We start from the raw sequence: 12,255 nt of genomic DNA on the forward strand, positions 1-12,255 counted from the left end.
TCATCCGAATCGTCGCATCTTTCTATTAGCGCGAATAACGGATCCGCGGTATACACTTTCAATAACGATCGAGGTAAACAAACGCGCGAATTTCCGGTGTAATCGAGCGTTGTACGCGAACGTTTCGAGATATGCCCCGATGACGCTCGTTTTGCAAAACGTCACGCTTTCGAAGTGTCACGCATCAACTGGTAACGCAGCGTATATCGGGCACGGTGAACACACGTATCACTTTATTGGTACTTTCGAGGACACGTGCGCGGTTCAACTGTAAAACTTAATGTTTCGCCCCGGAACGACGAGGCGAGCCGTGTCGAGACTGTAATTTTCGTTTCTCTCCATTGTTCGCGAGCAATAAAAATCGATCGTTACTGGCGTACTCCGTGTGGAAGTTTACATGACCAAGGGGTGCCGAACGTCTCCGCGCCGCCTCCAGAACTTCGGCCATTTTTACCCCCCGCGAAACTTGCAAGCTGCGTGTACTCTGTACGACATTCACGTTCCCGATCGCAGTGCCCACAACGAGAACACGATCTTATTGAGCCATTGTAAATAAATAAGCAACAGAACTTGTACCGGGAGAATGCATACGGTGAGTCATTGTACCGTGTTTATCGGTGGTTCTTCAAGTTTTGCGTTCAATCGTGAATGATAAAAAATACTAAGCAATAGATTTGTCGATATTTTAGACTACAGGCGGTGTATCGGTCTTAAACGAGCAATTTTTATTAATATTTCGACGAATGAATATAACTTTGTGTAATTTGTAACGTATGAAATAATAAACATTTTTGAGAGATATAATAGGAGCAGAAATAATACTATTGAATAAAAAGTTAGGAAATGGAATGATGTTGAAGATAAATGTAGCACGGATTATATCGATTAAATGATATGTAAGAAATAATATGTGTGCAATGAAATTCGAGCACACAGATATACAATTACTTAGAGAGAAAGAGAAACAAAATTTGATTTGCAAGATTCGTTCTATTAAACGATATACCGATTTATAAGAAAAAAGAAGAAATAGTACCGAAAAGTAGATAGCCTTAATAGACACAAATAATTACCAAATGGTAATTTCAATAATACGTGTAATTACCGTTATCATGATATATGAAGATAATAAACGTAATTAGAGCAATTATTGTTCTCCATTAAACCTATTATCTTTTAACCTTTCTTCTTTTTTACATATCGTTTAATAGAGCAAATCTTGCAATTTATTCACTTCTAAATAATGTCTGTCTAAATAATAATCAGTCCATGTATCCGAAACACATTGCACACATATTATTATCATTTCTTATGCATCCCTTAAACGATATAACCCATATCGTATCTATCTTCGACATTATTACATTTTCCAATTACATTTTATATAATATTATTGCTTTTTCTCTTACTGTTTCTCTCAAAAATATTAACTATTTAGTGTTTCATAAGTTATACATTGGTACGTTCATTTCAAAGATCGAAACCCACAAGTCGTAACTAATTTTAATTTTTTGAATAAAAGTAGCTTGTTCAATCAATACAATCCATATCCTATCTACCTTTGACATCATTGCATTTTCCAATTACATTTTATTTAATATTATTCCTTTTTCTCTTACTGTTTCTCTCAAAAATAATGTTTCCCTCAAATATAACTAACTATCTTGTGTTTCATAAGTTGTACATTGGTACGTTTATTCCAAAGATCATTCGAAACGGGCACGAGTCTAACTAATTTTAATTTTTTGAATAAAAGTAGCTTGTTCAATCAATACAATCCATATCCTATCTACCTTTGATATCATTGCATTTTCCAATTACCTTTTATTTAATATTATTCCTTTCGTTCTTACTATTTCTCTCAAAAATAATGTTTCTCTCAAATATAATTAACTATCTTGTGTTTCATAAGTCGTACATTGGTACGTTTATTCCAAAGATCATTCGAAACAGTACGAGTCGTAACTGATTCAAATTTTTTGAATAAAAGTAGCTTGTTTGATAGGTGGTTGTTGATTCGAAAGAAGGGAAAAAATTGTTCCCTAATCGCGAGACCGTGTGTACCCAGCTCTCTCGCGAGTCCTTTATCGAAACAAGCCAGTGATAGCGCTACGCGCCGAGATGCTCGCCAATGTCCGTATGATGGACGCAGAGATTCCCTCTTCGAATATTTCGCGTACCGTATAAAACTGATATCTCCCGTGAATGTTCGCCGCGCTATCATCGCGCGGGAGCGTTATCGGCGACATCGGTTGACTATAGTTTTCACCGTGTACACCACGGCGAAAAGAAACCCGTGCCCGATAAAACGGTGATGTACTACTACGGCACGGCCGCTCGCCGCTAGAAAACCGGCGAGAACGCGATTGTGGAATGATGTTAGATTATAATTTATAATTACGGCCGGCAAAGTGTGCAAGTTTCTCATTCAGACATTAGCGTTTTGCATCGCGTGAATTCTTCCTCTTTCGATGTAATTAACCGCGGGAGACGCAAATGTTATGATCTGATAAAGCCGGTTAGCACGGTTATTACATTGATTACAATGTGAATAGATGCTCATCTTATCCGGGTTACATCATTCCGTTATTTGGCAAATGCCTCGAGCGGATTTGTCTTCCATCGCGTTCTCTTCAATACGAACCGGTCGGTTTTAGTGGATACTTAATGTGCAAAGTTATCGGATGAAATAGAGCGGTCTCTGAATGCTACCAGTCGAGTAATTGCACTCGTGTCCATTGTAAAATATACGGTAGCGTTAAAAATAGGGTGCTATTGTACGTTCGTAACCGCAACGTATTTGATTTTAGCTAGAATCTGGATCGTTAACTGTATACGTACACGTTGGTCGTATTACCATTGCTTGTTATCGTTTCATCTATTTCCTTGCAGCGCGACAAGAGTTATAAGTAACTCGTTTTAGACACGTCCCAAAATTGTTCGATGATACGTAATACATTTGTACGAAAGTAAAAGAGGCAAACATTTTAAGAGGACAGTTTAGATTGTATTACTCACATTCATTGCTCTGGGAAAGAAGGTCTGTTCCTTTAACGGAGTTGAACGAAATCGATTCTTAACAGCGATGGTAAATATTTTGGCTCAAAGTTTCTCTGAAAATATTTACGTTTTATTATTCGTCGCTGAAATTTATTTATCGATTTCAAATCAATGGTATCGGTAGTAGGTGTTTGTTCACTTACCGATTCGCATCTCGAATTTACAATCTCCATTCAACGAGAACGCGATTAAGATTACTCAGTTCGTGTCGATCCATGAAGATTGTTCAAGTGATTCAAAGTGTTCAGTCTCACAAATGGTATTAACTGGAAAAAGAATCCACTTTTGGGTGTTCAATGATGTCTACACTGATAGATCGTAAGTAAGAGAAGCAAGCGCGAATAATATTCGAGGCATTCGGTTCTACTCACGAGCACAGAACGAGCAAGTATCGCGAACGTGATCACGGTTCTCGCGAGTTTTTGAAACGTTCGCGCGAATTATACGCGAATCTGGCGCAACGATCGCAGATACCTTACCGACGGAGAGAGTGCGATCGTTCTTTTAAGTCGGGTGAGCCATCTAAACAATCGTAACACGGGGTGCGCGATTCGCGTTTCAGGCTCGATGAGTATCGAGAAGACCTCGATTAAACTGCGGTAGATTTCTTCTCGAAAACATTAGCGCCGAAGTAAATGCATCGCCGAAACAGCGAACTACATTGAGACGGTAGTGTTACGCACAACGTATCAGGACCTTTTCTTAATCGCGTATAGCACGAGGCCAATAAAAGTGGACATTACTGGTGGAACAAAATAGAGACGTCCGTAGGGACTAGCCATCTTGGAAAGATATGTCGTATCGGTCAAAACGTCAACAATATAGTGTGTATTGTTCGATACATGCCGCCAGCTTGCTTTAACTGCGGTTGACTACACGTCTAATCAACGGGAGTGAAGGCGACACGGTGGCGTATCTGACACAGACGTAATCGCAAAAGAAGCCCAGCTTCGTCAAACGATGAATCGCACTGACGGATTGGTACAACGACGACGTGTTGTTAATAGCAGTAGTAGCAGTAGTCTAGGCCAGGATGGCTCGAACGATGTCGGTCACAATGACAAACTGTCGGGCCATGGTATGGACACAGATTCTTGCATACAGAAAGATCAAAATTCAAATCCCACGATCGATGACGATTCCGATAAAGAAACACGATTAACACTCATGGAGGAAGTTCTATTGCTTGGCCTGAAGGATAAAGAGGTTTGTTAATGTCATTGCCTTCCTTTCTGTTGGATTTCTTTAATGTCATACCTTGTTGGATGTACGACTGGCTTATATTTGGTTTCCGATGCGTGCGATCTTTTGCAGGGTTATACTTCATTTTGGAACGACTGCATAAGTTCTGGGTTACGTGGTTGTATCTTGGCAGAACTTGGATTTCGTGGTCGAGTAGAATTGGAAAAGGCCGGTATGCGTAAAAAGGGATTATTGGTGAGGAAACTTTTATTGAAAAACGATGCACCTACGGGGGATGTTTTGTTAGACGAAGCTCTTAAACATTTAAAAGAAACCGATCCACCCGAAACTGTTCCTAGCTGGATTGAATATCTCAGTGGTGAGTTTATGTTTTTATAGTTTGCAAACGTACCTATGTTGCTGTTCAGAGTCAATTTTGAATGTTCTTTTAAATTTGTTTAGGAGAAACCTGGAACCCACTCAAATTAAGATATCAACTAAAAAATGTTAGAGAAAGATTAGCAAAGAATCTTGTTGAGAAGGGAGTTTTAACAACAGAAAAACAGAATTTCTTACTCTTTGATATGACGACTCATCCTCTTACTGATAACCTTGCCAAAACTCGTCTTGTAAGAAAGGTATATTATTTATGTACCATTATATTATGCCTTACGTGTATCCAATGTGTTCCAATATGTGGAAATAATACCTTATCACATTTTATACGCATGCGTGTGGATGCGTGGAATGTGATTAGATTGTTTAGTTCCGTAGGTTTCTAGATTTTAATTGTACCATTTATTATGACTCTGTTTCTTAACACCCTTTGTTTTTAAAATTATAATACTGTAATATTGTGTTACATAAGTTTAAGAAATGTAATGTTTTACAATTTACAGATTCAGGAAGCTGTGTTAAATCGCTGGGTCAATGACGCTGGTCGCATGGATAGGCGAACATTAGCTTTAGTCATTTTAGCTCATGCAGCTGATGTATTAGAAAATGCATTTGCACCACTTTCTGACGACGATTATGAAGTAGCAATGCGACGGGTACGAACATTACTAGATCTTGACTTCGAAGCAGAAGCTGCTAAACCTAATGCCAATCCAGTTCTTTGGGCCGTATTTGCAGCATTCACTAAGTAACAGTCCTTTTATAAACTACAAGTGTATAAAGCAAATACTGGGTACTAGCGTGAATACTTGGGACTATCAATTTTTGCATGAATTTTAGTTGCAATCTGAAATGGAGTAGCTACAATCATTATTAACGATCATACAATTCAGACCAAATACCTTGAACCCAACTGTGTAAAGCAGACTTAGAATATTAGTAATTTCCATTATTGTTATTTAATACATTTGATAGCTGAATTATAAATATTCATATTTAAATATTACAAAAAAAAGAACAAAATTTAAAGTGTGAATGAGTACTTTGCGTGTGGGGTAGTGCCATGTCAGTTAAGGAATGAAAGATTGCACTGTGCTGAGTTTTGTCCCATAACTTCTCAGTATCTATTGTGTCTGCACATGGACTGCAAATATGTTTATAGACATGGTATTTATGTGGCAGACATTTCATGTCGTATTAAGTGCCACATTCCTGCTGGTGTCTGAATGTGTAAGCAATGAAAGTAATTCTTTGCACAGTTGTGACAATGTCGATGAATTTTTACTATTTCTTTAGGTGTCCCCTTTATACCAAACTGGATTATACTAGGTTTACTTCCAAAACTACTTTCTATGGAAATGTTATATGTATAGCTTCACTAGGTGGCAGTAAAGTACTCAGATGTCGAAAATGTAATTATTTTCTGAACATCATTTTTATCACATGTTTAAATCTCTCAATGTAATGTTATGATCTATGGCCAAGTGTAACGCGGGAATATTTTCATGCGTTAATCGAAGTCGTTATGTTTTTAATTATTCGCGATGTGTAGATACGTTTTCGATACATTCTGTTACTAATTTATCCCGTATATGTCACTATTATTAACATTGTATGATGTGATGTGTAAGTAGTAAAAATGCAAACTTGGGATTTGACTGTTATAAATAATGAAATACTTTATAAAAATAACAAAGTCAGACGCCGTGAAAAATGGAAATGGAGTATTCAAGATTAATTATTATTCCTCGTTTAATATAATGAAAAGTGTAAGTAAATGTCAGTAATATATTTCTTTTCTTTTTTGTTAAATTCTCAAGTACATATAGGGTGATCAAGAAATATTTAATCTTCTTTCTTAGTCTTTATAGTCACGTCAAATAAATCGACTTTATTATTTTCAAATAGATGATTAAACAATCTAATATGTTACTGTGAAATACATTTTAAAATAATAAAATCAGAATTTGAGCGACTTACGAATTGATTTTAGAATTAATCATATTTATTTTAATTGGTTTAATTGTATTGATTCAAATGTAGATTTTGGTCAATTTCTTCAATTTCAATGATGAATTTTTAATGTCCAAATTGAAAACGAACGAAAAATTCTAGATATATGTGTATCTTTTTTATTCAATATATTATTAATTGAATCCTATACTTTTAGAAATATAATTTTTACTATTAATTTAATTAACCTATTAGTATAGTATTTCTTAATTTAAAATAACATTTAATCTTAAATATTTTTATGCGATTATATATTTCTTGGGACATCTTGTATTTATCATATAGAATTTTTATGTCTAATAACATGAAGATATTTTAGTTAGTCTATTACTCATAGTGTTGAGGGAATCCATATGTAAGTTTGTATAATGTATAAAATTATTTTTTGTTCTTAAATTTTTGTGTATCAGAAAATGGTACATAAATTTATTTTTGTCTATATATAACTTGAAAATAATAAACAAAAGATAAAGAAATAGGTATTCTGAAGTCCCTTACTATTGCTGCCTTAGTATTATAGCTATTATATTGTTATTTCGTTACATTCACATCAATACTGAAGTAGTATTATACTACACCTATAGTAATATAAAGATTTACCAGAAGAAGTTTAAAAAGCGTCTGCTATTGTTAAATTTCTTGTAATATGACAAATAATTAATAAACATGATAATTTTATACTTGCACATTATTGAAAAGTTTGCTTATAAAAAATAATAGTATGAAGAAAACTGTCCTAAGAAACTGCTTGCTGGACAAGCCTGTTATGTATATTAAATTAGCATTTTAGAATTTATTATTACGATGCTACAAATAGTAAATAATGCTTCCATAAATTGGAATTTATTTCAATTACAAAAATTATCTTTTGACCTAGAGACACTGAGGTGTTTTTTAAGATTTTAAAACCTCTACTGCCACTTGGTAGAATTTTATAAAACTCTTAAATTTCGAGGAAGGTGCTAAATATAAATGTTTGGATTATGTAATACTAATTGAAAGAAGTGTTTGAAGCTTGATTTTCATTTCATGTCTAATTTGCACATTTTTGTTAAATATATTTTTTAATTTAAAGTTTATGAAAATATACATACATTAAAACAAAAAATCAATGATAAAATTTTTGGAGAGTATTACTTATTATGATTCCTTTGGTGATTTTGTATCATAATGTGGAAAAATGAGCACATAAATGGTAATAAAATGTAAGCATATACCTCAACTGTCCATTAAAAAAATATCATATTTTATTCATTTTCTATATATATGTAGAATTATTAGGTACATTGATGTTCAATAAATCAATTTTTTTAAATAAATTATATTTTTAATATTCTTATTTATTTACTTTTAGTGCACATATATTTACCTAGATTATAAAGCATATAAAGTTTAATTATATTATGTGAATTGTATGAAACTAAGTTTTTTTAGTACAAATTAACTTTAACAATGAATATAAATTTCACAATTCTATGATTTTGTCATGTTTTTATATGTAAGAATTAACGTTATCTTTAATCATTTGTATAATTTAATTAGTATAAAAGCAGAATGTATATGTATACAAATTTATAGTATGAAGTAGAATGTGAATATTATCTGTAAACTATATATTAATATGAAAAACACATATGCAAAGAAATAAAAGTATAATTCATTATTTAGGTATTCTTAAACGTATAATATGAAAAATATAGCTAATAAAGATATGCAATGAAAATATGACAAATAAAAATATTATTTTCCATTGCTTGTTACAGGATATAAAAGAAGTGTCCAAACATTTGTAATCCAGTTTATGTATTTGTAGAAAGGAAATTTTAATTAATATCCTTACTATTATCATACATGAAAGAAATAATATTTAAATTAGGACATGTTTATTAATAGTTTATAAGTTATGGTTTAGATAAAACAAGTTTAGGTTTTTAGAGAAAAATTTGAAAAAGTTTATGTTACATTTGTATGCAGCTCTGTACAGTATTTTTATTCATAGTTAAACTAACTATTTCAAGCAAATAATTTACAGTAAGAAAATTCTGGTTCTAAAAATATTGTATTACATATCATTGAAAGATAGAAAATGTACACTAATAGAAATTTGTGAAAAATATCTATCAAATGTTCCTGAAATAGTTAATATAAAGTAGCTTATCATTTTTATAATTTGAATTACATTACAAGATTATACATGAAATGAAACTGTTTACATATTCATTGAATTATAAGTATATAAACTATTATAACAATTGAATTATAAAAGTAATATCTTTAGTTGTTGATTATGAGGCTATATGTATATGTACAGTAAATTATGTACATTAAATACATTCAATCTGAAATACAGCACAAAGACAAATAGTAGAAATACAAAATACCATGCAACAACATATTGAAGTATCTTTATATTCAATATTTTCAATATTTTTTCAGTTTTAGTATTCTAACATATATTAGAACATTCACAAGTTTCAGCTAAAGTTGATTGGATAAGTCCATATTGCCCTGTAGTCATCCAATTTTCATCTGTTTTAAATAGTTCATCTGCCACACCAGATGCTAAACCAGTACAAACATCTGATTTTACTGTTCTTAAACTAAGGATGTGTGTTGGTTGAAAGCCTCTCAATGCTGGACTGAATTTTGTTGTATATTCCCAATTTATATCACCTACTAATTTTCTATAATTTAAATCACCTTTAAATATTGCTAGTTTAGCTTCTGATAATTTTGCATATAATACTTTATCATGCTCTATCATGGTTGCAAAGTCGTAAGGTCCTGTCCAATAGGATTCTTCCTAAAAAAATATAGCCTGAGAGTAATTTGATATTATAATTATTTTTCTAAAATTATATGTGATAGAATATATCATACCTCAATAGTCCATATATTATTCTTCAAGTGATTACTTGCCAGTTTAGCAAATTCTTGTAGGTCTTTATTCGATGATTTGTTCATGTAATCTAAAGTCCAATAAAAATCATTTTTTGTTGCATCACTGACATACCATGGATAAAGTTTTACATAAAATCTTATTTTTTCCGCAAATTTACAAGCAATTAGAAATATTGCTAGGCATAAATCAGTAAACAGTTCATATCCTGTATTATCACATATCATATCTATAATATTTGTAGAAGTTGTTTTTTTACTTAATAAAGGCCAAGTAAATTTTGAGTGATCTATAAGAATATCTTTACGCAATGACTTCATAATTTGTATAGGACTACTACTTTGTGCAACTTCTGCTCCTGCGCTTAGCGACAAGTCACATCTACAAAGAATACACACTGGTAAATTTGTTAATAAAATCATGTAAAGAAATACTTAAAATTAAACATACTTATTGCCCCAAAGGTTTAGCTGAAAAAACTTAAATAGCTCTTCTTTGATTTCAAAATCTGATAAAGACTCTGCTCTTTGTACAAGTTTCATTGTATAAACAGAAAGTAGTTCCAGGCTAACCAGTGATTTAATAAAGGAATTCTGCTTCTGTTTTTCAAAAGGATCATAGTTGTGTAAATATTTCCTGAAAATAGAAATAATTCATGTTTGAATAATTCAATACATACTTATTACTGTTTATTGAATACTTTTTAAAACATACATGAGAGCAAATTCTTGTGCAAGTATTCGATACATATAACATTCGCAGTACAACCATAATGTATTAAACCATGTTGGTGTACTACCTTCTATGTCAGTCCTTTTTATTAAAAATTTATTCCACTCTTCGGCATCATTACCTGTTACATTAGGTAGCAATTCTATAGGCTTTAATGTTTTGTTTGTAACTATTTCATTTTTTAATTTACTAATAAATCCTACCATTTGCTTAATTTCCTCTATAGCATCCTAAACGGTTAAAAAATTTTAATGTCGGATTAACATGTTTTGTATATTTTGTATTATTAAGTTACAAATCAATGCTTGACATAAGAAATACATAATATACTATAAGTGTACACTATACCTCTCCATATTTCTGTGCAATGTTGTCTTTGTCGCGACTAAGGGTATCAATTATTTTAGTTAAAATTACTGGTAATCTATCCTTAAGCGTTACGTAAGCAAAACTCCTATAAGTAGATATAAATAATTATTTATACACTTTGTTATAAAAATATTAATTCATAAAAATCGAAGTATAATGGATCTTAAAATTAATATATCGTAACTGCTATTAATCGTGTTATTAAATGTAATAAGTATTTCACTGATATGGATTTAATTCATGACTTTTAGGTTAAACAGAAACAATAGAAACCATTTACCGTTTATAGATTCCTGTTAAAGGCACTCCAAAAGGTGTTCTTATATCCTGTAAATTAAGGATTTCTATCGAATCTGATTTATCGGACATGGTCTCACTATCCAAATTCGCTATTGTAACCAGACTACATCACATTGCTCACAATCATTTACATATACATACAGAGCGATATCTGAAATGAATATGTAACGATAATATCTAATATTTGTTTTCCGTTTCGCTTATATAACAGAACGAAGGTTTTGCTACTTACCACATATATCTTTTTCCGTTAATTTCTGATAATCGTATTGTTTTCTTTTTGGAATATTTCACAAGAGTAAGTCTATGACGAGCAGAGGGTGAATGGGGTGTTACTGATAGTAATGTGTACGGTGCGCGTGCGTGCGTGTTCTCAAACTCTGTCAGCAGTTGTAAGTTGTATTTCGCGCGTGAGTAAGGCGCGTAAAATTCTCATTCAAAATTAATAAGGCGCGAGTTATACAGCAAGTCTTCAAGTTACATTGATTCATAGATACGCAATTTTGCCTTTATCTATGTTCTTGTATGAATACATCTTGTGTGTATGTATTTATATGTACATTAGATAATGTTTTCTTCTCTTTAACTTTTTTTTCATAAAGAAGTACATACGGATCTGTTTAATTTTGATTAATTTTTATAACTAAAGTTATGTAATGTATTATAGAGAGAAAGGAAAATCAAATGACATTGTTTACCATACTTCAGATCTGGCAAAATATAAATATCTTATCGAAAAGGTGCAACATAGATTTTTAAAATATGCGTAATACCAACTGAGGGATTATATGAATATCTATAATAATTATTATGAGCCTGTTTGATGCGAACTTAATCTTGTAACCCACGAATCTCAGAAACCAACAACTGATTAATTTTTTCTTTTTAAAATTATTAACAGTTTTATACATAGGCTACAACTTTTAATAATTATCCTAATAATTATATCACACGTTAGTTGATGTTTTTAACGTTCCACTTACTATTTTTAGGAACCAATTACTTATACAAAGTGTTATGCCTAGTTTCGTACCATATTTTAAGTATTTTCAAGCATCATTATATCAATATATTGTATTTCTTTTTCCTACCCGCATCATACTTTCCACAACATTTACGTTTAAATGTATACACTAATGGGTTTTTCCCGTAGATAAGTAAATTAAATTAAGTGAATAATTTGAAACGATCAATTGATGGATCACCATCCATCGAATGATTATATTATATAATTTTCGTGACAAGTATTTTTTCAAGATTTCAAGTATTTCTTCAAGATTTACGTTTCAAAGACCTTATCCCTA

General features: G+C 31.9%; 2 protein-coding genes across 3 annotated transcripts; one reads left to right on the plus strand and one right to left on the minus strand.

The window, feature by feature from the left end:
• The first annotated feature begins 3,613 nt into the window (after positions 1–3,613).
• On the plus strand, positions 3,614–6,624 carry Sau (Golgi phosphoprotein 3 homolog sauron). Its single transcript, XM_076319703.1, has 4 exons — positions 3,614–4,266; positions 4,375–4,621; positions 4,705–4,880; positions 5,142–6,624. Exons 1-4 carry the CDS (start codon positions 4,021–4,023, stop codon positions 5,388–5,390), a joined length of 918 nt encoding a protein of 305 aa, XP_076175818.1. The 5' UTR covers positions 3,614–4,020; the 3' UTR covers positions 5,391–6,624.
• A 2,417-nt stretch (positions 6,625–9,041) lies between these two features.
• LOC143150922 (damage-control phosphatase ARMT1) lies at positions 9,042–11,289 on the minus strand. 2 transcript variants are annotated; one of them, XM_076319519.1, is made up of 7 exons: positions 11,184–11,289; positions 10,932–11,102; positions 10,631–10,736; positions 10,265–10,512; positions 10,001–10,186; positions 9,532–9,931; positions 9,042–9,454 (listed from the first exon to the last, which is right to left on the minus strand). In XM_076319519.1, the coding sequence occupies exons 2-7, from the start codon at positions 11,018–11,020 to the stop codon at positions 9,098–9,100; spliced, it is 1,386 nt and encodes a 461-aa protein (XP_076175634.1). In that variant the 5' UTR covers positions 11,021–11,102; positions 11,184–11,289; the 3' UTR covers positions 9,042–9,097. The 2 variants fall into 2 exon arrangements, with proteins under 2 accessions (XP_076175634.1, XP_076175635.1); XM_076319520.1 differs by lacking the exons at positions 10,631–10,736; positions 11,184–11,289 and having other exon boundaries at positions 10,932–11,061.
• Between the last annotated feature and the right edge of the window lie 966 nt (positions 11,290–12,255).

Source organism: Ptiloglossa arizonensis, chromosome 9 (assembly GCF_051014685.1).
Source record: "Ptiloglossa arizonensis isolate GNS036 chromosome 9, iyPtiAriz1_principal, whole genome shotgun sequence".
NCBI lineage: Eukaryota > Metazoa > Arthropoda > Insecta > Hymenoptera > Colletidae > Ptiloglossa > Ptiloglossa arizonensis.

Bases quoted from the DNA above. Each gene is read 5' to 3' on its own strand.
- LOC143150922 (XM_076319519.1), bottom strand. From the start codon at position 11,020: ATGTCCGATAAATCAGATTCGATAGAAATCCTTAATTTACAGGATATA. The intron at 10,513-10,630 runs GTATAGTGTACA...TTAACCGTTTAG, and splicing joins TTGCACAGAAATATGGAGAG to GATGCTATAGAGGAAATTAA. The intron at 9,455-9,531 runs GTATGATATATT...ATATTTTTTTAG, and splicing joins ATAATATATGGACTATTGAG to GAAGAATCCTATTGGACAGG.
- Sau (XM_076319703.1), top strand. From the start codon at position 4,021: ATGAATCGCACTGACGGATTGGTACAACGACGACGTGTTGTTAATAGC. The intron at 4,267-4,374 runs GTTTGTTAATGT...GATCTTTTGCAG, and splicing joins TTGGCCTGAAGGATAAAGAG to GGTTATACTTCATTTTGGAA. The intron at 4,622-4,704 runs GTGAGTTTATGT...AAATTTGTTTAG, and splicing joins CTGGATTGAATATCTCAGTG to GAGAAACCTGGAACCCACTC.